Source organism: Erythrolamprus reginae, chromosome 2, assembly GCF_031021105.1.
Source record: "Erythrolamprus reginae isolate rEryReg1 chromosome 2, rEryReg1.hap1, whole genome shotgun sequence".
NCBI lineage: Eukaryota > Metazoa > Chordata > Lepidosauria > Squamata > Dipsadidae > Erythrolamprus > Erythrolamprus reginae.
In genome coordinates, this window is record NC_091951.1 from 217,568,339 (window position 1) to 217,592,852 (window position 24,514).

At 45.3% G+C, this 24,514-nt stretch overlaps 1 protein-coding gene across 6 annotated transcripts in view; it reads left to right on the forward strand.

Moving 5' to 3' along the window:
* RIMKLB (ribosomal modification protein rimK like family member B) overlaps window positions 1–24,514 on the forward strand; it is a 116,895-nt gene that overhangs the window by 14,744 nt on the left and 77,637 nt on the right. For all 6 annotated transcript variants that reach the window (XR_011558188.1, XR_011558190.1, XR_011558189.1 and 3 more), the window contains exon 4: window positions 9,635–9,865. Coding sequence is in view for 2 of the 6 variants with exons in the window: in XM_070741751.1 (XP_070597852.1) it covers window positions 9,635–9,865 (231 nt within the window). In the remaining 4 variants the exon portion in view is untranslated. The remainder of the gene's footprint in view (window positions 1–9,634; window positions 9,866–24,514) is intronic.

The window sequence follows — 24,514 nt, forward strand, 5'->3', positions numbered from 1 at the left end:
TAAACTTCTTAAAACCCACCTCTGCCGTCAGGCATGGGGGAACTGAGATATTCTTTCCACCTAGGCCTTTACAATTTATGCATGGTATGTCTGTATGTATGTTTGGTTTTTATAATAAGTTTTTTTTAGTTATTTTAGGATTGGATTGTTACATGCTGTTTTTATCATTGTTGTTAGCCACCCCGAGTCTACGGAAAGGGGCGGCATACAAATCCAATAAATAAATAAATAAAATAAATAAGCAATTTATGAAAGACAAGGAGGGTGGGGGCAGTTCTGATATCTGGGGGGGGAGTTGATTCCAGAGGGCTGGGCCTGCCACAGAGAAGGCTCTTCCCCTGGGGCCCGCCAGATGACATTGTTTAGTTGACGGGACCCGGAGAAGGCCAACTCTGTGGGACCTTATCGGCCGCTGGGATTCATGCGGCAGAAGACGGTCCTGGAGGTATTCTGGTCCGATGCCATGTAGGGCTTTATAGGTCATTACCAACACTTTGAATTGTGACCGGAAACTAATCGGCAGCCAGTGCAAGCCACGGAGTGTTGGAGAGACGTGGGCGGACCTAGGTAACCCCACAATAGCTCTCGCGGCCACATTCTGCACGATCTGAAGTTTCCGAACACTTTTCAAAGGTAGCCTCATTTAAACTTTATAAAGGCAGCAGGAGCTATAAAGCTCTTCCAAAGAGAGGAGAGAGCAATCAGTGATCCTCTGGGCAGTGACGTTAACCCTCTGGAGTGCTGTCCTATATGCCTCTGTACAATTGGCAAAGCATACACAGATGCAGGAAGTTAAAATACTCTATGGTGCAGCAGTAGAAGGTCACCAGCAGTTTTTCATCCAGTTGTTGTTTCCTGAGAAGTCTCAAGTAGTGTAATCTCTGCTGGACCCTTTTGACCAGTGCTGCAATGTGAATGCCTCAACTCAAGTCCCCTTTTATGATAACACTTTTATGAGTTTGATCTGGTGACACCATTGGAGCTGTGAGTTCCACCACCTGCTTACTGGATCCGTGTCCCTCCTGGCTTTCTTGGCCAGCAGGGAGGTGACACGGAGCTGGGTCCAGGAGATTGTCAACGCTTCTTTGGGGAGGGGATCTTTTCGGGATCCCTACAAGGAGGCACTTGTGCACCCCCTCCTCAAGAATCCTTCCCTTGACCCAGCCATTCTTAACAACTATCGGCCAGTCTCCAACTTTCCCTTTATGGGGAAGGTTGTTGAGAAGGTGGCGGCGCTCCAGCTCCAGCGGTCCTTGGAAGAAGCCGATTATCTAGGCCCTCAGCAGTCAGGATTCAGGCCCGGCTACAGCATGGAAACTGCTTTGGTCGCGTTGATGGATGATCTCTGGCAGGCCCGGGACAGGGGTTTATCCTCTGTCCTGGTGCTTCTCGACCTCTCAGCGGCTTTCGATACCATCGACTATGGTATCCTTCTACACCAGCTGGAGGGGTTGGGAGTGGGAGGCACTGTCCTCCTACCTCTCCGGTCGGTCGCAGTCGGTGTTAGGGGGTCAGAGGTCAACCTCTAGGCTTCTCCCTTGTGGGGTGCCTCGGGTCGGTTCTCTCCCCCCTGCTATTTAACATCTACATGAAACCACTGGGAGAGATCATCCAAGGGCACGGGGTGAGGTATCATCAGTACCCGAATTATACCCAGTTGTACATCTCCACCCCATGTCCAGTCAACGAAGCAGTGGATGTGATGTGCCGGTGCCTGGAGGCTGTTGGGGTAAACAGACTCAAACTCAACCCTGATAAGACGGAGTGGCTATGGGTTTTGCCTCCCAGGGACAATTCCATCTGTCCATCCATCACCCTGGGGGGGAATCATTGACCCCCTCAGAGAGGGTCCGCAACTTGGGCATCCTCCTCGATCCACAGCTCACATTAGAGAAACATCTTTCAGCTGTGGCGAGGGGGGCGTTTGCCCAGGTTCACATAGTGCACTAGTTGCGGCCCTATTTGGACCGGGGGTCACTGCTCACAGTCACTCATGCCCTCATCACCTCGAGGCTCGACTACTATAACGCTCTCTACATGGGGCTACCTTTGAAAAGTGTTCGGAAACTTCAGATCGTGCAGAATGCCCCATGGTAGCCCCATGTAGAGAGTGTTGCAGTAATCGAACCTCGAGGTGATGAGGGCATGAGCGACTGTGAGCAATGACTCCCTGTCCAAATAGGGCCGCAACTGGTTCACCAGGCGAACCTGGGCAAACGCCCTCCTCGCCACAGCCGAAAGATGATGTTCCAGTGTCAGCTGTGGATCGAGGAGGATGCCCAAGTTGCGAACCCTCTCTGAGGGGATCAGTAGTTCCCCACCCCCAAGGTAATGGATGGACAGATGGAATTGTCCTTGGGAGGCAAGACCCACAGCCACTCCGTCTTGTCTGGGTTGAGTTTGAGTTTGTTGACACCCATCCAGGTCCCAACAGCCTCCAGGCACTGGCACATCACTTCCACTGCTTCATTGACTGGACATGGGGTGGAGATGTATAACTGGGTATCATCAGCGTATTGATGATACCTCACCCCATGCCCTTGGATGATCTCACCAAATGTAATTAGATGACAAAATTAGAAAAAAATCTTTTGCAACTCTTGATGATTGATATTAGTTACTAACAAAATATCACATTTTATTCATGGAAAATTAGATGACACACTGTATTGTTTGAATGTATGTTGAGAGAAGAAAAAAAAATTACACCCCCCCCTTCCTTCCTCTGTCCCTCCATTCATTTCATTCTTCCTCTTTCCTTCCTTATTACCTCCATTTCCCCTCCCTCCTTTCTCTCCACTTCTCTTTCCCTCCCTCTTTCCCTTTTCTTTCTCTCTCTCTCTCTTTTCCCTCTTCCCTCTCACATTCTTGCGTCTTCCACTTGGCTGAGCTCCAGTTTTTCAACTCAGTTGCCCTAGAGAGACACAAAATGTATTAATCCATTGTGGGACTTTACTAAGCAACCAGAGGCTTCGATTTTCAGCAGGGCAATTTTCCGCTGGAGCACAGCACCTCAGCGCTTCCTCTTTGGAGTGCCGCAATGGGCACAGCTTGGATTTCTATGCTGGAGTCTTCCAGCATAGGTTCCATATCAAGGCTCCATTTCCACATCACGGGAGCAGCAGCAGAGCCAGCAGCCAGGCCACTCAATGCTTTAGCCCCTGCAATCTGAAATGTAACGGCTCCACTCCCCTTACAGTTGTGCTAAGACAGACTGAGCCTTTGGTTCTGCAGCAAAGAGAGGCTGCCTAGTTTTGCACTTGGAAACCGTGTTGTCGGTTTCACGTTATTCATTCAATTACGGTTCTTGCAACCTGTTGTCTATTTTGCACCTTTTTTGCTGCTGGCTGCGCTTAACAAAGCATGTTGTCATTTTGGCGCCAGTTTCCCGGCCTGACATTCACACTGAGAATTGTAGATTCCCTCAGTTCAGCTTGCCAGCATTTCTTCAGGTACATTAGCCAGCCTTACTATTGCAAGGGGGATCCTTCCAAGGCTTGGGGTTTGCTCCGGATTTGAATTAAGACTAACAGCAGCAAAATTGCAGTAGTGGTTTGAGCACTTCCAAAATGGCAGACCGATCCATTTCTCACAGCAGTAACTTATCTGACTCTCCCCCCCCCCCCCACAGCAGAGATCAGAGGCTTCTGATCCCAAAAGGGCCTGCTACCAGGCCAAAGGTTAAATATTAGAGGGAAATATCAGCCTTTGAGAAGGATGCCAAGATAATGCAAAAAACAACAACAACTCTTTGAAAAACATTTCTTAAAGGCCCAGAAACAGGCAGAAGCAGCCAAAGCGCCAAGAATTTTAGTGGGAAGGTCTGAGGTTCCCATTTCCTTGGGAAAGGAGTTACCCTCTCAGATTCTGGAGGAGGGCCATTTAAACTGGTCTCTTAATGTTACCACTGGACTGCAGTCCTTTCAGGCAACCTCTTACTAGGAGGATTTTGTTCCCCTCTCCTGCCTGAAGGAATTGGAGGCTACTTCGGCTACATGACCTTCCATCTGCTACCTTTACTTCCATAGTGGTGGCACTCCATCCTGAGGAGAATTTGGTCCTGGCCTTTTCTCAAGAGCTGTGCAGCATCACTACAAACACATTTTTGACAGATGGCAATCCAGTTTCTTCTTGAAAGTTTCCAGTGATGAAGCTCCCACAACTTCTGAAGGCAAGCTGTTCCAATTGGTTGATCACTGTCAGAACATTTCTGCTTATTTCCAGGTTCTTCTTGTTCAGTTTCCATCCATTATTCCTTGTCTTGCCTTAAGGAGACTTGGAAAATAGCTTGGCAAATAATGAAAATATGCTATCATGTCTCCCCTGCCCAGTTCCTCTAACGGTTCTTCATATGTTTTAGCCTCCAGTCCCTTAATCATCTATATTACTCTTATCTGCACTTTTTCTAGAGTCTCAACATCTTTTTTATAGTGTGGTGACCAAAACTGAACGCAGTACTCTATATGTGGTTAACATCATTGTCCAGAGCATTATTGATTGGCCTCTCCTCTTTGGAAGAGCTTTACATCTCCCACTGCCTTAAGAAAGTTCAAAATATTCTTAAAGAACTATCTCATTTTGGGCACCCTTTTTTTGAATGATTACCATCTGGCAGACATACAGGATAATAAAAGCAAGGACAGATAGGCTGAAAAACAGTTTCTATCCCAGGGCAGTAACTGTTGAATTGTACTGTATAAGTGCAATGTTAATGCAATATTGGGTTTTCAATTCAATTGTATAGAATGTGAAGAATGTGTTTGTGTTTTATTTTTATAGTTATAATGTACAGTGAAGACGGCATTGAATTTCATTGCACGAGGTGTAATGACAAGAAATTAATCTATACCACACTAAGGCTTTATATAGTGGTATTATTATGGTATTGCATTGACAGAGAGATACAATCAAGATGAAGGGAGGTACTTCCTTGATCTTGATTGTATCCCTCTGTTAATGCAATTTAGGATTACATTGGCTTTTTTTGGCTGCTGCTGCACACTGTTGGTTCATATTTAATTGGTTATCCACTAAGACTCCAAAATCCCTCTCACAGTTATTGCTATTAAGTCTGGTTTCACCCAGTCTATATGTACACTTTTGGTTTTTGGAAACCAATTGTTCATAGTAGCTCTACTAGCATAACATTAAAATATCTTTAAAAACATTTCAGTCATAATTCTAAAAGTAAAATGCTGAAGAGGAGTGCCTCTTCCAATTTTCCCAGTAGAAAATTGTTATTTTTTAAGGGAAAATTAGGCTGTGGTACAAAATCTTCCCGTTTACTCTCACAAGGTCTTTAAATACATAACTACCATACTTGCAGTACTTTGTTTGCATTTGTACATATGGTGGATAACTGGCCACATTGACATCAAATTATCTGCATGGCAAATGAGAATCGTGTTATAGTACGTATAGGATAATAGCCTTCTAGTTTAGCTATAAAGATTCTTGTTTGGTTTGGTGTGGCTTTATTAAGATAAACTTTACTTAAAATTAGTGCAACTGTCTGCAATAAACATCTAAGCACAAATCAGCAGCAATGCAATAGTGCTTGCGTTGCAGCTAATGAAGTATCTTGTAGCAAAATCTGCCCTTTAGAGTAATGTTCTTTCTGTAAAATTTGAAAAATCAGAATTACAATTTTAATCGTAATAGTAAAAGAAGGACGCTGAATAAATTGGTTTGTGTTTTTTAAGCATCAATATGGAAAATATCTAGATAGGTAGAGCAGAAAGAATTACGGTATGAGCTGTGTATAATTATAGCCTTTTATCTTTACTAGATATGTATGTAGTACTACATATGTTGAATATGTTCAGAACTGGAGAAACTAGGAATTATGCTTCTGGCTAAAGTGCTTGAAGAAATTTGTCAAATCTCATTACCTCCTTTGCTAAAACATGTTCAGTTGTTAGGATACCAAGGAAAGGGGCTTCCCAGAATTGCCCTGTTAGCAACAGGAGGACTGCTACAATATATTGACTATCTCACAAAATATATTTTTTAAAAGAGAGATTATTAATCTTCTGCTTTTATTTTTCAAAGGAATTTGAATTTTTCAAAGGAATGTGAATTTATACGACAGTATAAATAGAGACTAACAAAATATTTGAAAAAACGTGGAATAAACAGCATCACCACAAGATGGATTTGCATCTGGCTAACCATCTGCACTCAATGGGCCAGATTTGGTGTCTAGTGGACCAAGTATGAGCCAGTAGTGTACTGCAGCTGCCAAAAAATCAGTTCAGCCTTAGATTGCATCAATATAAAGAAAGTATTAACATCAGGTGAAGTGAGAATACCATTTTATAGTGCACTGATAGGAGTACATTGGAATACCTGGAATTCTATTGGAATACTTTATTGTTCTAGTCACCACAATGTATAAAAAAGTGCTGAAGGCTAAACCATGTGATAAATGGTTGTGGGAACTAGGTATCAAGCTGCTGCAGTAGGTGATAATTTAACGACTTGCCATACTGTCTATATAACAAGGAGTGAACGTGGAGAGGGAACAGAGGCTACTACAAAGCATTCTTTCTATTGCATTCTTCAGGGGTGGAAGTGAGGAAAGGGCAGCCACGCTGGCAGGATCTGAATGGCTAACTTGACAAGTAGGTGGGTGACAGTAAGGATGTGAACTTTCAATTGGATCAACCTCAGATTCAGGTTTCCCTGTGGGGTGCCAGCATGGCTCCGGAAATAAATTGGACCTTCAAAGAATACTTTGAGTCAGTTTCTAATTTAGTGCGGATATTATCTGGAACCTTGACACTAGGCATGTCTAGTTTAATAAAGAGAATAACTAGGGATGACATGGTAGCATTCTTTTAATATTTGAGAAGCTGTCATAGAGAAGAGGGAGTCAGCTTGTTCTTCAAAGCACCTGAGGTAAGAGGGATCAGAAATAATGAAGGATTATCAAAGAAAGATCCAAACTAGAATTAAAGAGAAATTACCTAACAGTGAAAAGAATTAATCTGGGAATTGTGAGTGGTCCTCCTTTTCAAGAAGAGTTCCAGAATGGTATAGGGTGTGATGGCGAACCCATAGCATGCATGCCACAAGTGGCACATAGAGCCATCACCCATTGCTCTTATGGGTTCCAGTGCACCAGACAGCTAGTCTTCACACACACGAGCGCTGGAAGCCAGAAGAGCAGCCACCCAGTGCACATGTGTTCACTGGGCAGCTTCTCTTCTGATTTCTGGTGCGCATGTGCATGCAAAAACCAGTTGGCTGGTGCACATGCCGGAAACCAGAAGATCACCTTCCCCGCAGTGGGGCAGCTGCTCTTCTGGTTTTCAGCGTACACACACACATCTGCTCCTTTTTCGGCACTTGGTGCCAAAATGGTTTGCCAACACTGCTATAAGGTCTCCTGCTTGCCCTCCAAGGTCCCCTCCAACTCTGTGTTCTATGTTCATCATCATCATATTAGCCATTGCCTAGCCACTGCAGGATGAAGGCTTCTTCCACATGTTTTCAACCAATAAGGTCTGAGGTTTCTTTTGCCAATTGAGCCTGCAATACTTGCTGATGTCATCGTTCCATATTGTTTTAGGTCTTTTTTATGGATACTTTTTATCAAGTCGGATCCAATCTATGACTGCCTTAGTCCACCTGCCATCAGTTTTTCTTGCTATGTGACTCTCTTTTCCATTTCAATTCTTTTACTCTCTTATGATATCATATACTTTTTTTTGTCCTGTAATCTATATGAAGGTCTTTTATCTTGCTTAGTAATCCAGAGAATGTATCTTTCCATGGCTCTTTGCACCACTCTTAGCTTTTGTATCAATTGTGAGGTTAATGTCCATGTTTTACTGGTAAATGTTAAGAGTAGGTAGCACACACTGATTGAAAACCTTTCAGCCATAGGGTGAGATTATTCTGGAAAATTATGTTTACCTTGCTGATGATATGTGATCCATTGTGCAGTAGCCACTCCTGAAACCTGCCTGTTCCTTTGCCTGTCCATCATTTAATGTTCTCAATTTTGTTTTTGCTATTATCTTGGTGAAAACCTTGTAGATGGTATACAGGGTGCTTTCCAAAAGTAATGCAATTTTTTAAAAAAAGTAATTTATTGAACAGATTTGCACAAACACTTAAAATTCTTCAAAGTACTGTCCTTGGGCCTCTATGCATTTTTTCCAGTGACTCTGCCATAACCAATACGCGCCCTGGAAGGTATCTTCGGGAACCTCTTGCAGGATCTTCATCACGGCTGATTGGATCTCTTCTACGGATGAAAAACAGGTTCCTTTCAGGGCTGCCTTAATCCGAGGGAACAAAAAGAAGTCTGCTGGGGCAACGTCAGGACTATGGGGGAGGGGGGGCAGCGTTGGCACCTGGTGTTTGGCCAGGAACTCGCGGACTCGTAGCACGTTGTGGCAAGATGTGTTGTCATGATGGAGTTGCCAGGTAGCGGAGATGTTTTTCTCGTCCTGATGACCCTTTTTCGGAGTTTTTATCGCACATCCATGTAGTAGGCAGCGTTAACAGTCTGTCCTTGAGGAACAAACCCCTTATGGACCACTCCTTTACTGTCGAAAAAGACAATGAGCATTGTTTTCACTTTTGATTTCCTCATTCTTGCCTTTTTGGGTTTGGGGGACTAGTTGGTGTACCACTCAGAGCTTTGACGTTTTGTTTCTGGGTTGTATTCAAAAACCCAGGTTTCATCACCAGTGATGACGTTGTCCAAATAATCAGGTTTAATTTCTATACGTTGCAAAAGTTCACTTGAAATTTCCATTCCATTTTTTTCGTGACACCGTCAGCATTTACAATAACTGACGTCCTGCTGCTTCCACAGCTTGGAGAGCACTGAGCACTGAGGCCGGTTTCGCGGCAAAGCTTAGTGTCCCCCCCACCTACTCCAAGTGCTTCGGTCCCACTCCAACCAATAGGAGTGGTGCGGGAAATTCAATTGCATTACTTTTGGAACGCACCTTGTATTATCGTCCTGAAAACATTGAAAGAAAGCTTATTGGGTTCTTTAAATCATCTTGGCCCCTTGTCTATAAAAATTGTTTTAGCGTGTTTCCATGCATTGGGTATTTTTTCATCTTTGACGTATCCCGAGTATACTTGTGCTAGTATCTAATGTAAACTGACCATCAGGTTTCAGCATTTCAACTGTAACAATAATTTCCTGAAGCTTTGCCATTTTTTATTGATTTTATAGCACATGATACTTCCTCCACTAAGATATCTGGCATTTCTTCTTTAATATAATATAGCATACTGTAAGTGCAATAAATACTATGGGGTCCCCAATCGCTGGTACCAGTTTTGGTCCATTGCCTGTTAGGAAATGGGTCATGCAAATGAACAAGTGAAGATTCAATTGCATGCATGGGGATTAGGTTGCGTGCAAAACCATATCCCTGCTCCCATCCCTGGTCTGGGAAAGAGAATATTTTTTTTGAAACCGGTCCCTGGTGCCAGAAAGATTGGGACCACTGATCTATACTGTCTTTATGCAGACCACCAGGATACTTGTGTGAAAATCATGTAAAATCTAATGCAATCATTCTAACAGATTAAATATCGTGTTTTTTCTTTATTAACTATGATTTTAATCAGATTTGCATCTTTTTGTTACTCTTTTCTGCAGGCCTTCGGGTCAATGGGGAACTCATCACTGCTTACCCGCAAGTAGTAGTGGTTCGTGTACCAACACCTTGGGTGCAGAGTGATAGTGATATTACAGCCCTTCGCCATCTGGAGAAGATGGGCTGCCGGCTAATGAACCGTCCGCAAGCCATACTTAATTGTGTCAATAAGTTCTGGACATTCCAAGAATTGGCTGGTCATGGTGTGCCTCTTCCAGACACCTTTTCTTATGGTAAGCCAAGAAAAATTCCACAATTATTATGCATCTGTGAAATATTAACTGAAACTAATATTAAGTGCATCATCAGAGCTTTTGTGCTGACAGGAAATGATCCAACATATAGTTCAACAGGTCCCTTCTTGCAATTTAGTTTTAGCACAAGCAGCTTCCTGCAACTGAGAGTTTGTCATGTACACACATCCCCTCTCCATTTAAATCCAAGGAATAGCATTAAATATGCATAGGGTTGGATTAGAAGACCTCCAAAGTCCCTTCTAACTTCGTTATTCTATGCTCAGTGTTCATGTATATTGGCTAGCAATCTCATGGGCTGGTAACTTATAGTTTTCTGTAGCCTCATGATAGTCATCACATAAGGAAGATATGTCTCTTTTTGTCCCCTCTCCATTCCTACTTTCTTCTTTGGCGATTTTCTGATTTCAGCTGCTTCTATTTCTTGTCTTGACCCTAGTTTCTGGAACTAACAAAGGCTTTAGCAGCCAGTGCTGCCTATAATCCATCTTGGTTCTCCATTCATCACCTTCTTTTCTATAATTCTCATCCTTGCCTTTTTCTTGGTTTATAATATAAAATACAAAAATACAAAACAAATAATAGGAAAAGTAGGGGAGCAAAAAGGGAAGAGAAAAGTGTAGAGAAGAAGGAAAAAAGAAAGAAAAGGCATTGATTTCCTATTCCCTTTGGTGCAGTAGAATAACTTCAAGAACCTCAACTTTTTATTTTTTCATAACACTAGCCATTTCTATAACAGATCTATATAATCAGTAAAATCCAAAATCAAACTTTGATTTTTTTTCTACCTCAAGTATAAAGTCCAGAAGCTGTTTCCAAGTAGAATACAGTTCTTGTATTTGATCAAAACAAACAATTTAGCCATCTTTGATAACTCCAACAACTTTTGCAGCCATTTTCCATTGTGGGAATTGAAATGTCCTTCTTCTTTGTGCATAATCTTGCTGCCGTCAACATATATAATATCAAAGTTCCAAATTATTTTTACAAATCTTTTGCCATTAAGCTCAAAATAATTTTTTCTGGTTTTATCTTTATATTCACTTTATGAATTTTCTATATTAGAGTATGAATCCTACTCAGTGGTGAAATCTAAAAATTTTCCCTACTGGTTCAGTTGGCGTGGCTTGGTGGTTATGGGATCAGGTGAGCGTGGCTATATCGTAAAATGTGGTGAAACTAACTTAACAAAGCTCTTGTTTAGCAACCAAAATTTTGGGCTCAATTGGGATTATGAGTTTTCTTTCTTTTCTCTCTCTCTCCCCCTCTTTCTTTCTTTTTCTTTCTTTTCCCCCCTCTTTTTTCCTCTTATTCTCTTATTCTTCTTTCTTTTTTTTCTTTCTTTCTCCCTCCCTCCCTTCCATTCTTTCTTCTTTTTCTTTCTCTTTCTTTTTCTTTCTCTTTCTTACTTTCTTGTCTCTCTCTCCCTCTTTCTGTTTCTTTCTCTTTCTTTTTTCTCTGTTTCTCTTTCTCTCTCTTTCCCCCCGTATATATCTGTCTCCCTTCCTCTTTCTTTCTTTTTTCTTTCTTTCATGGGTTCGAAAACAGGGATTGGGGGATGGGGCAGCTCAACAGTTCTCCCTGCTTTTGCACATGTTGGAGCTATGCAGGAGGAGGAAGAGGGGCGGGGTGTTGTTGCACAAAAGCCCTGAAGGCCGTGTAAACCTTGGGCGAGCTTGCAAAATGAATTAAATGAACCCTGCAAAAAGGAGGAGGAGAAAGTCATGGTCACCCTAGCTAGTCTGAGCCCTTCCCAGCCTCAAAGCTGGCAGAGGAAAAGAGAAGGAGGAGGAGGAGAAGTTTGGACTAATGAAGTTGTCATCAAAAAGCCATCATGATGATTTGTGTTTAAGACCAATGATCTACAGAATACCTTTTTTCTCAAGAATCAGTTCACTTTCAGATATACATAGCGGGCCTGGGGCTGCTCTGCAGCCAATTGGCCGTGGCCATCGGCAGTATGTAAATGAAGCCCATGGCCCACCCAAAGGCTAGTGGAGAGGAGGGTGGTGAAGTGCAGGAAGTTTGTACCGCTGCATTAAAGCCACTTGCAGGAAGGTTTTATGGAGGGGCTACTGCTTGGTGTGATGCCTACATTCTTCCCCCCCATTTCCCCTTCTTGCACTGGCAGCATTTCAGCCTTGCAGCCACTGCAGTCTGCCCTGCGCAAGCTGCGGGATTGATTGGGCCGCTGGAGGCAAGTGGAGCCGCTGAGCAGTTTTGCAGAGGAGGTAGAACAGCGCTGCAGTGGCTGTCCTTGCCCTATTTCTTGCCAGCCAGCCAGGAGGATGGAAGAGGAAGGAGGGGGCAGCTGAGTCTTCTTGGCGCTTCCGAAAGATGCAAGAGCCATTTCGGGCAGAGCTATTGTGGGGAATTTTTGCAGCAGGCGAATAAAAAGGCTCTAACAGACCCAGATTGTCACAAGGGCCCCTTCCCCTTTTTTTGTATGTCCTGGCATGTTTGCTCCCTTTTTGTTAAGCCCACTCCTCTCTGGTGTCACTGCCCCTCTCAGCCCCTACACAGTCGCCACATCTCCCCCAAGGGCTACCCGCTGGCCAGGCTGGAATCTTCTCTTGTCACACACTAGATGCCCATCTCAGAAAGCAAATGGGCATGTGGGACCATCTGGAAGCCTGCATGGAAGCTTAGGGCAAAGGGATCAGGGGTGTGGCCAGCAACCAGTTCAGCGAACCACTGGCAGCTGCCACTAGCGGTATACCCGAACTGTTCCAAACCAGTAGCATTTCATCCCTGATCCTACTCCAATATTTCTTTGCTTTATCACACGTCCACTATAAATAGTAAAAAGTTCCTTCTTTGCATTTATATTTTCAACGTTCATTTCAAATATTTTTATAGATTCTGGATAAATTGTCTGGTGTTATATACCAGTGATACATCATCTTGTAGAAATTTTCCTTTAAATTAATCCCTATAATCCTTTAAATTATAGTTTAATGTAAATTTTCTCATTGTTCAAACGTAACATATCCAACATTCCTTGCCCACTGAATCATACAACACTTTACTTGTTCACTTTCCAAATTCAATTTTAATAAAATTTTATATACTTTCGCAATTATATATTCATCATTACTGCACAGTAAGATTTCCCATTCATTTTTGACAAAGTCTAAACTGATAACTCTTTTAATCTAATTTAAATCAATCTTTCAATTGTAAGTATGTAATTGTAAACCAATGCCAGACACAAACTTCTGATTCTAACTCTTCCTTAGACTTGAGTGTGGGATCACCAAAATGAAAAAGTACATGGAGGTCTATTACCATAAATCCACCAGTCCTCCTTCACCTCCATTTCTTTTCTGAAGAAGGCTTCTTGGGGGGGACACCCAAGAGGCATCTTAAGAGAGAACATTGTTTTACTGCAGTGCCACATACATTGGACAAACTAATCGAAGAATAAATGCACGCATTGCAGAACATAAAAATGCAGTCAAAAAAGAAGAAAAAACTTATTCCCTTGTCCAGCACATTAAAAAAAAACAGGACATGAAATTGACTTCGAAAAAACTAAATTACTTTCCAAAACAGAACACGTATATAAAAGAATAATCATGGAAGCCATAGAGATAGAAAAACACCCCCTCAGCATGAATAAATGTGATGACACGTCCTGCCTACCAGAAATTTGGAAACCAGCCCTAAACAAAAAAACATATCATAATCATCACCATGTCAATCCCTCAACTAAATGTGATTCCACCAACCAATCAAATCATTAAAACATAGCCGACCAATCTACTTGCTACATTCAAACCAAATCTCCACTCCCACCACCAGTGTTCCCTCTAATTTTTTTTTGGGGTGGGCGGAAAAGTATAGTATCTGAGCGGCAGTCCCTTCGGGACTGAGTGGGACAGAAATAATAAATAAATAAATAAACAGATAAACAAACAAACAAACAAATAAAAAACCCACCCTGTTTTGCCTGAGAGAATTTCAAAATAAAATACTGTACTGTGTGTCTATAACAGTGAGCTCATAATAGGGCAACTCTATCAATATCAAAATGCCACTTAAATAGTTGAGCTAGTTTCAAACTAGATTTTGATTTTCTTTCTCTCTTCCTTACTCCCATTCTTTTTCTTTCTCTTTTCCTTCCTCTCTTTTTTCTGTTTCTCTCTCTTCCTCTCTTCCTCTCTCTCTCCTTCCCTCTCACTCTTTCCCTCTCGGCTTCTGGGCAGGTTTGGAAAACTCTGAGTTGATGATGATTTTTAAGTGAGCGATTGCTCACTGCTCAGCTTAGAGGGAACTATGCCCACCACTATTTATAAGGAACAAATGGCAGTTTCAAACAAACTATATCTACAGCAGCACGAAGCTTACAACTTCAGCCTGATGATGGTGAATGTGATTTCACCGAAACGTCGCATAGACACTCAAAATATTACACGGGGCAAAACCCGAACTCAGAACAATCTACATACATATACCCGTGAAAATCTACGAAAACAAATCTATCTATCTATCTATCCTAGTCTCCCTTAATTTTCAAATTCAGCAAAAACATTTGACACACACACACACACACACACACACACACACATATATATTTGTTTTCGTAGATTTTCACGGGTATATGTATGTAGATTGTTCTGAGTTCGGGTTTTGCCCCGTGTAATATTTTGAGTGTCTATGCGACGTTTCGATGAAATCACATTCACCATCATCAGGCTGAAGTTTTAAGCTTCGTGTTGCTGTAAATAAATGTAAAGTCAATTAATCCGTGCAACCAAAAACCCCCCCGCAAAAAAACGGCTTTCGGCAACTGCTGGGAAGCCGCGCGGCTGTTTTAAAAGGTGACAGCCGGCCTGGGGGGCTTCCCAGCACCCCCCCCGAACTCGGGTCTCCTGAAGCCGAACGCTAAAGCCGAACTTCTGCTTCGGGAGACAGCTGGGAAGCGGCGCAGGTGTTTTAAAAGGTCGCAGCCGGCCTGGGGGGCTTGCCAGCACCCCCCCGAACCCGGGTTCGGGGTTCGGGGGGGTGCTGGCAAGCCCCCCAGGCCGGCTGCGACCTTTTAAAACACCCGCGCCGCTTCCCAGCTGTCTCCTGAAGCCGAACGCTAAAGCCGAACTTCCGCGTTCGGCTTCGGGAGACAGCTGCGAAGCGGCGCGGGTGTTTTAAAAGGTCGCAGCCGGCCTGGGGGGCTTCCCAGCAACCTCCCGAACCGAACCCGGGGTTCAGCAAAATTTTGCCTCTTCTTACGAACTTTGTTCGAGTTACGAACCGGCGTTCGGGAGGCTTCTGGGAAGCCCCGCCGCCCGGCTGTTACCTTTTAAAACAGCCGCGCGGCTTCCCAGCAGTCTCCGAACGCCGGTTCGTAACTCGAAAAAAGTTCGTAAGAAGAGGCAAAATTTTTCTGAACCCCAGGTTCGTATCACGAGTTGTTCGTAAGACGAGGGGTTCGTATCTTGAGGTACCACTGTGTGTGTGTGTGTGTGTGTGTGTGTATATATACATATATATATATGTGTGTGTGTGTGTGTGTGTGTTTTCGTAGATTTTCACGGGTACAGGTATGACAGTCTTTGTATATTCGGGTTTCTTCCCGTGTAGGATTTGGAAATTTCTGGCAACGTTTCGACGAGGTCTCACTCGTCATCTTCAGGCTGGTGTTTCTGTCCTTGTTCTCAGGCGAACACTGCGAGACCTGAGCTGCCTTCCTTCTATAAATACTGGTGGCTGGGTGTGGTTTGATGGCTCAGCAATTGCCTGCTGTGTAGAAACTTCCTGGTGAGTCAGTGGGGTAACAATTGGGGTCATTGATGTAGCTGAGGTATGCTGATTAGTTAATGGTTGTAGATTAGGCGTGATATCCTGAGTAGTTGGAACTTGCAGGCTGCTTGATTGTTTTACAATGTGTGTTCTGAGTCTGGTTTCTATGGCTGGGATACGTTTGAGGGCTGGTTTCCAGATGTCTGGTAAGCGGGAGGTATCATCCCGCTTGTTCATATTTTGGGGATGTTTTTCTATTTCAATGGCTTCCATGATTATTCTTTTGCTGTAGTGTTCTGTTTTGGAAATTAATTTGGTACTGTCAAAATCAATTTCATGTCCTGTAGTTTTGAAGTGTTGGAAAAAGGAGGAGGTTTTTTCTTTTTTCTTTAATGCATTCTTATGTTCTGCAACACGTGCATTTACTCTCCTGTTAGTTTGTCCAATATATGTGGCTGGGCAGATTTTACACGGTATTTGATAAACTCCCTGGTTTTCTAGTTGAATATTGTCTTTCGGGTTTCTTAGGATGTTGGCTATTTTTTTATCTGTACCAAAGGCTGTCTTGATGTTGTGTTTGCGGAGAATTTTACTGATTTTATCTGTGGGGCCTTTGATGTAAGGGAGGAGGGCGATGCCCTTGTCCTGTTCTATGTCTTGGTTCTTGGGGGGTGTCTCTTTTTGGATTAAGTTGTTGATTGCCTCTCTTTGGAATCCATTGGAAATTAATACATTTGTGAGACTGTGTAATTCAGGTTCCAGGTGGTCTTTGTCGGCTAGGCGTTTGGTTCTGGAAATGAGGGTCTTGGCTACGGAATTGATCTGTGCGGGGTGGTGGTGGGATTTTGCGTTCAAGTAGCGGTTGGTGTGTGTCTTCTTCTGGTAGACGGTATGTCCTAGGGCAGTGATTTTCAACCTTTTTTGAGCCACGGCACATTTTTTACATTTTAAAATCCTGGGGCACACCACCAACCAAAATGACACCCTAAGACACTCTCCTCTCTTTTTCCATCTGTCTCCTCCCCACCCTTGTGTGTGTATACATGCTCTTGAACCATTTCCAAAACAGGTGAGGGCTGGGGTTTTTTTCTCTCTTATTCTTTGGGTGCTTTTTATCATATGCTTTAAATCAAGAGTCACTTCTCTCTCTTTTGTTTCTCTCTCTTTCCTCTCATTCTCTGTCTCAATCATTTTCTCATTTCTCTTTTTTCCTCCCCTTTTTGCTCATTTCTCTCTCCCTTCCTCTCCTTTTCTCTCTCTCTCTCTTGCTTTCTTTCTCTCTCTCTTGCTTTCTTTCTCTCTCTCTCTTGCCTTTTCTCTCTCTCACTCTTGCTTTCTCTCTGTTTCTCTCTCACACTCTCTCTCTCTCTTTCTCTCTCTCTTGCTTTCTTTCTCTCTCTTTCTCTCTCTCTCACTCTCTCTCTCAGCAAAAAGTTGCGAGACCTGAACCTGAGCTTCCTTCTTCGTGGCACACCTGACCATGTTTCATGGCACACTAGTGTGCCATGGCACACTGGTTGAAAAACACTGTCCTAGGGAGCCATTGGGTTTTTTGTAGATTATGACATCCAGGAAGGGAAGTTTGTTGTTGGTTTCTATTTCCATGGTGAATTGTATTTTGGGGTGTAGGCTGTTGAGATGTGTGAGAAAGCTGTCCAGTTTTTCTTTCCCATGTGGCCAAATTACGAAGGTGTCATCTACATATCTAAGCCAGAGTTTGGGTTTGTATTCAGATTTGTCCAAGGCGTTGGTTTCAAAATATTCCATGTATAAGTTTGCGATGACGGGTGACAGGGGTGATCCCATGGGGGCTCCTTCTATCTGTTTCTATCTTTGTCCATTGTATTCATCAGGCAGTGGTTGGTCAGATCTAAGATGTGCTTCGGGGGGTTGTATTTGTTTTGGATGGCTGTCAGGGCTTCTTTGATAGGCACTTGGGTGAAGAGAGATATGACATCGAAGCTTACGAGAAGGTCACTGGGTTGTAGGTTTTGTTCCTTTATGATTTCTATGAAGTGGAATGAGTTTTGTACATGAGACATGATGGATTCTGCATAGGGCTGGAGTTGTTTGGCGAGAAATTTGGCAAGATTCTGTAGGGGTGAGCCTATGGAGCTGACTATGGGTCTGAGTGGTGTTCCTTCTTTGTGTATCTTGGAAAGGCCATAGAGCTTGGGGCATCTGGATGACTTTTCTCTGGGGATGATTCTTTGCTGGATTTCTTCACTGATGGGAGAAGCTTTTATTTTGGATTTGGTGGTTTTTTCCAGGTAGGTGGTAGGATCTGTGCTTAGAGGTTTGTAAGCGGGATCTTGGAGTAGGTTGGATAGCTTGTCTTGGTAGTCAGATGTGTTCATCACCACAGTGGCATTGCCTTTCTCTGCTGGGAGGATGATTATGTTATTGTCTTTCCTCAAGTTGGTGAGTGCTTTTTGTTCATCTTTATGTAAGTTGCTTCTGGGTGGAATGCTGGAGCAGAGGACATTGGTGACTTCGAGTCTGATTTTGTTGGCTTCATCTTGGTTGATTTTGGTTAAGGTGGCTTCAACTCCGCATATGATGTTTTCAGTGGGGATGCGTTTGGGGGTGACTGCAAAGTTGAATCCTTTGGAGAGGACGTTGGTTGCTGCTGTGGTGAGGGTCCTGTCTGATATATTATGTACTGTATGCTTCATGAGTTGCTGTGGAAAGGGTTTGGGCTTCTGGTGTTTTTCCAAATTGTGGAGTTTCCTGGTGTGTATGTCTGTATTGAGGGAGGTTTCTGTTTCAGCTCTCCAAAGGGCTAGTTGTTTGGATTTGTCCCAGAGTATTGGGTGGATTCTGTTGCTGAGTTTGAGGTGAAGACTGAGTAGGTCTTTGTTGGTTTGGTCTAGTAGGAATCTTTTTCTGTGGAGTTCATTTCTGATTAGGGCTAATTCAGTTCTGTTCAGGATCCGTTCAGTGGATGGGGTTTTGGAATGGAATTTTAGTTGGCAGCATTTGGGGATCAAGTTTCTGTCTCGGCAGTTGTGTAGAAATTTGAGGTCACATAGGATGGTAGATCTTTGGACCTCGAGTTTCTCGTAGGTCCTGGTCAGCAAGAAGGTATCCTCCCCGTAGAGGTAAGATATTTGTTTTCATAGATTTTCACTGGTACAGGTATGATGGTCTTGGTATATTCGGGTTTCTTCCTGTGTAGGATTTGGAAATTTCTGGCGACGTTTCGACGAGGTCTCACTCGTCATCTTCAGGCTGGTGTTTCTGTCCTTGTTCTCAGGCGAACACTGCGAGACCTGAGCTGCCTTCCTTCTATAAATACTGGTGGCTGGGTGTGGTTTGATGGCTCAGCAATTGCCTGCTGTGTAGAAACTTCCTGGTGAGTCAGTGGGGTAACAATTGGGGTCATTGATGTAGCTGAGGTATGCTGATTAGTTAATGGTTGTAGATTAGGCGTAATATCCTGAGTAGTTGGAACTTGCAGGCTACTTGATTGCTTTACAATGTGTGTTCTGAGTCTGGTTTCTATGGCTGGGATACGTTTGAGGGCTGGTTTCCAGATGTCTGGTAAGCGGGAGGTATCATCCCGCTTGTTCATATTTTGGGGATGTTTTTCTATTTCGATTGCTTCCATGATTATTCTTTTGCTGTAGTGTTCTGTTTTGGAAATTAATTTGGTACTGTCAAAATCAATTTCATGTCCTGTAGTTTTGAAGTGTTGGAAAAGGGAGGAGGTTTTTTCTTTTTTTCTTTAATGCATTCTTATACATACACACACACACACACACACACACACACACACACACATATATATATATAAAATTTATTTATTTATTTTGGACATCTAGGCTGCCTAGTCCCAAAGGGACTGCCGCTCAGACACTATACTTTTCCGCCCATAGGGGAAAAAAATTAGAGGGAACACTGGTACAGGTATTTATATACAGTGATACCTCATCTTACGAACCCCTCTTCATATGAACTTTTCGTGATATGAACCCGGTGTTTTAAGATTTTTTTGCCTCTTCCAAACTTACAATCCCAAGCCGCTGCCTCTGGGATGCCCCACCTCCGGACTTCCATTGCCAGCCGAAGCACCCATTCTTGCATTGCTGGGATTTCCCTGAAGCTCCCCTCGCTGGAATTCCCTTGATTTTTGTCGGCGCTGCTTTGAATCCCAGCAACAAATTCCCCCATTCCAAACTGCATGGCCAAGTTTCTTTTTTTTCTCCCTCCCTTGGCTTCGGAGGCACTATGATAGCAGGATTTAAGGCAAGTGGAAAGGACAGATCCAGGAGGATGGGGGGGATGGTCGTTTGGATGCCGGTGAGAGAGGAAGAGAAAGAAAGGAGGAGGGGGAAGAAGAGGAGAAGGAGGAGAAGGAAGAGGAGGAAAAGAATCCCATAACCAATCCCTCCACCCCGTCCTAAAGCCCCTTCCTTCCTTTTTTCCTTCCCCAAGCTGCCAGTGCTGCCCTACGGCGCTCCAGAAGACACAGCCGGGGAAGAGCGATTGCTTTCCCAGCCCTGCACACCAGCAAACGAGTGAGCAACCTGGGGGGGGGACAGTGGAGGGACAGGAAGAGGGGGGCGGTTGTTTGGATGCTGGTGGAGGAGGAAGAGAAAGAAAGGAGGAGGGACAAGGGAAAGGAAGAGAAGGAGGAGGAAGAAAGGAGGACAAGGAGGAGGAGAAAAGAAGGGAGAAAAAGGAGAACGAGGCAGCAGGGCTGTCAAGGAGGGAGGCTGTCTCTCCCAGCGACCCAGAGAAAAGAATCCCTTCGATCTGGGCAGCCTGGAATCAAGGGAGCGTTTTGCGTTCTCTGGGCGCTGGGGGAAGGGATATGTCTGTCCCAGTGCCCAGACAAATGGGAGACATGGAGCTCAAGAGAGGAGAAAGATGTGGGGGAAATGAGCAGAGGTGGGGTGAACAGAAATGGGAGGCAAGGACTCATGGAGCTCAAGAGAGGAGAAAGATGTGGGGGAAATGAGCACAGTGGAGTGGACACAAACGGAGGCAAAGACTCATGGAGCTCAAGAGAGGAGAAAGGTGTGGGGGAAATGAGCACAGTGGGGTGAACAGAAACGGGAGGCAAAAACTCATGGAACTCAAGAGAGGAGAAAGGTGTGAAGGAAATGAGCACAGTGGGGTGGACAGAAATGGGAGGCAAAGACTCATGGAGCTCAAGAGAGGCTCTTTTCGCCTTGCTTCGTTGGGACTGCCACCTCTTGCCACCTCTTGCTGTCCCTCCCTCCACTCCTTTTGCCTCAGCTTCGTCAGCCCTGCAGCGGCTTTTTTTTAAAAAAAGCCTAAAGTTTTGGATTTTCCTAATGGTTTTGCACACATTATTTGCTTTTACATTGATTCCTATGGGGAAAATTGCTTTGTCTTACGAACTTTTCTACTGGTCACGGAACGACTTAATTTCGTAAGATGAGGTATCACTGTATATATTTTTTGCAATAGTGTATTTGCATGTGAGTGGACCTGCTTCGAGATGGATAGCGGAGCAGTGTCTCGGACCTTAAGACTGTTGGAAATATGTGTTTTCTGATTATCTTAAGTGACTCCTGTAAAAGGGTCATTTGACCCCCAAAGGGGTCGTGACCTACAGGCTCTAAATCAAATAGCCTCTTGTTTTGGAGTTTCACCCTTTTAGTCAGACCAAACAACAAGCACTGAAATTTCACTAAAGTACAATTTCAAATCTGGTAAAACCAAAACCCCTCTTTTCTTAGCATCTTGCAATAGTTTATATCTAATATTTTGGTGTTTTTTCCCCTTGCCATATAAACTTAAAAATATTCCTCTGCCATTGTTTGAATGGAATATTGCGTACTCCCCCCGCTCCCAGTGGGTCGCTCGGGGTTCTCCTAATTATTTCATTCAGAAGGCACGGACAAGAATTTGTTCAGGTGAGACGACCCCGACCGAGGTCAGGGGAGCTCCTTTTATTGTAAACAGACAATTAGAGGGTGGGATACATGTGACAAACCAGGTCCAATGCACAATACTGCAGCAAAGTTCATCCAATGGGAAAGGTACAACACAACAGATAAATGAGGTAGTAATGTGAGGAATTTCCTGAGTCATGCCTTTTGTGGAATGTGCTAGGTGAGGGATGGAAAAACACCCTTTGCACTCAGCACAGGTTAGCCCTGTGTATACCCAACTGCTGAAGGTCAAACGGGATAACATGTACTTGTCTTACGGCAGTAGCAACATCTCCTCTGTTTTTTATTATTTTAAAAGGCAGAGTTTTCCTCCTCATTCATCATTAAGAATGGTTGTTTTTCATGTGTAAACAATAAGTCATATTTTAACAGAGGGTACTGCATTTCATTGTTAATCACCAATGCCTGTTTCTCATTCCTCGGCATGGCTGAAATAACGGACTCAACAGTATTCTGAATTAAATTACGAAGTAAAGGAATCATACATGAAAGCATAATAACACCAATAATATAATTCCAAACATGAAAGCAGCTTGTTTTCAATTTCTGAAAATACCACCAAGAAACCCTTGGTCATCCAAGATTCCTGTCCATTTGTGCACTGGCACATGCACCACTTTCCGGAGCTCAGCAGTGAGGTCAGATACTACCTTGCCAACTTGATTAATTTGCAAACAAACAGACGGACTTCCGGGGTGGTGCTAAGCTATAGCGAAGTTCCTGGTCTACACTCGAGATTTTTCGCTGAAAAACCGTGTAATCGGGGACAGTTCTCACCGGAGAGGAGAGCTAGAGCAAGGGGAAGTTTCCAGAAGTGGGTGGTGTGCAAATCCCCATTGCTGGTAATGAAACCCCCGTATTTGGGTGGAAAAAAGAACCGGGGTTTATCTCCGGCCCGAAGGCTTGGTGCACTGAGTTGACATCTGGGAAGCAAAAAAGAAGGAGCGGTGGTATCAGCAGATCTTATTAAACTACAGTGATCCCCCGGTTATTGCGTCCCCAACCATTGCGAACAGGGTAATTTGCGATTTTTGAACCCGGAAGTCAAAACACCATCTGCGCATGCGTGCCCTTTTTTTCTATGGGCACGCATGCGTAGATGGCGCCGGGCAAATCAGCTGCTGGGCGGCTTCCCTGGGTCTTCTCCTGACTCCTAAAGCGGGGAAGTTCGCCAGGAGTCAGCGGAGAAGCGGCGCGCCTGTTTTAAAAGATCGGAGCCAGCCTGGGGGGGCTTTCCAGCAACCCACGAGCCCCCAACCCGGGCTCGTGGGTTGCTGGAAAGCCCCCCCAGACCGGCTCCGATCCCCCAGGCCGTGTCTCCTTCTCCCTCCTCCTCCTCTTCTTCCCCGCTCTTCCATCCTTCGCCGCCGAGGTTGCCAGGAAGGGAGAAGAAGAGTCAATGAACGGCGCCAGCCGCCGCCTCGCCCAACGCAAAGCGCAAGAGCCCAGACCCGGAGGCAACCCGCTCGCTGTCTGCGGCGCTTCGAGTTTCTCCTCCCGGAGGCGCGCTCGGCGCTCGCTGCAGCGGGGGAAGACCCAGGGAAGGTTCCTTCGTCCGCTGCCCACGGAAAGGGGAAACCCGGATCTTCGGCTGCAGCGAGCGCCGAGCGCGCCTCCGGGAGGAGAAACTCGAAGCGCCGCGGACAGCGAGCGGGTTGCCTCTGGGTCTGGGCTCTCGGAGGCGCGCTCGGCGCTCGCTGCAGCCGAAGATCCGGGTTTCCCCTTTCTGTGGGCAGCGGACGAAGGAACCTTCCCTGGGTCTTCCCCTGCTGCAGCGAGCGCCGAGCGCGCCTCCGGGAGGAGAAACTCGAAGCGCCGCGGACAGCGAGCGCCAGGAAGGGAGAAGAAGAGTCAATGAACGGCGCCAGCCGCCGCCTCACCCAACGCAAAGCGCGAGAGCCCAGACCCGGAGGCAACCCGCTCGCTGTCCGCGGCGCTTCGAGTTTCTCCTCCCGGAGGCGCGCTCGGCGCTCGCTGCAGCCGAAGATCCGGGTTTCCCCTTTCCGTGGGCAGCGGACGAAGGAACCTTCCCTGGGTCTTCCCCTGCTGCAGCGAGCGCCGACCGCGCCTCTGGGAGGAGAAACTCGAAGCGCCGCGGACAGCGAGCGGGTTGCCTCCGGGCAACACGTGTTATTCGGGAAGCTGGGAGGGAGGCGAGGCGACGTTCACTCTCGCTTGACTGCAAGCCAGAAGCTTCGTCCTCCCCCGCAGATTGATGGCTGCCAATCTCTGCTCTTCCCCAACAGGAGTCTGCAACCTTGGAAACTTTTAAGACTTGTGGACTTCAACTCCCAAGGTTTCCTTACATGCTTTTATAGCTGAGGAATTCTGGGAGTTGAAGTCCACAAGTCTTAAAGTTGCCAAGGTTGGAGTCCCGGAGGAGAAAACGTAAAATCGGCCTCCAGATCTCGCAGCTGTTCATGCTGTCAAACTTACCCGCTTTGAGTTTCTCCTCCCGGAGTCGCGCTCGCTGCAGCAGGGGAAGACCCAGGGAAGGTTCCTTCGTCCGCTGCCCACGGAAAGGAGAAACCCGGATCTTCGGCTGCAGCGAGCGCCGAGCGCGCCTCCGGGAGGAGAAACTCGAAGCGCCGCGGACAGCGAGCGCCAGGAAGGGAGAAGAAGAGTCAATGAACGGTGCCAGCCGCCGCCTCACCCAACGCAAAGCGCGAGAGCCCAGACCCGGAGGCAACCCGCTCGCTTTCCGCGGCGCTTCGAGTTTCTCCTCCCGGAGGCGCGCTCGGCGCTCGCTGCAGCCAAAGATCCGGGTTTCCCCTTTCCGTGGGCAGCGGACGAAGGAACCTTCCCTGGGTCTTCCCCTGCTGCAGCGAGCGCCGACCGCGCCTCTGGGAGGAGAAACTCGAAGCGCCGCGGACAGCGAGCGGGTTGCCTCCGGGCAACACGTGTTATTCGGGAAGCTGGGAGGGAGGCGAGGCGACGTTCACTCTCGCTTGACTGGAAGCCA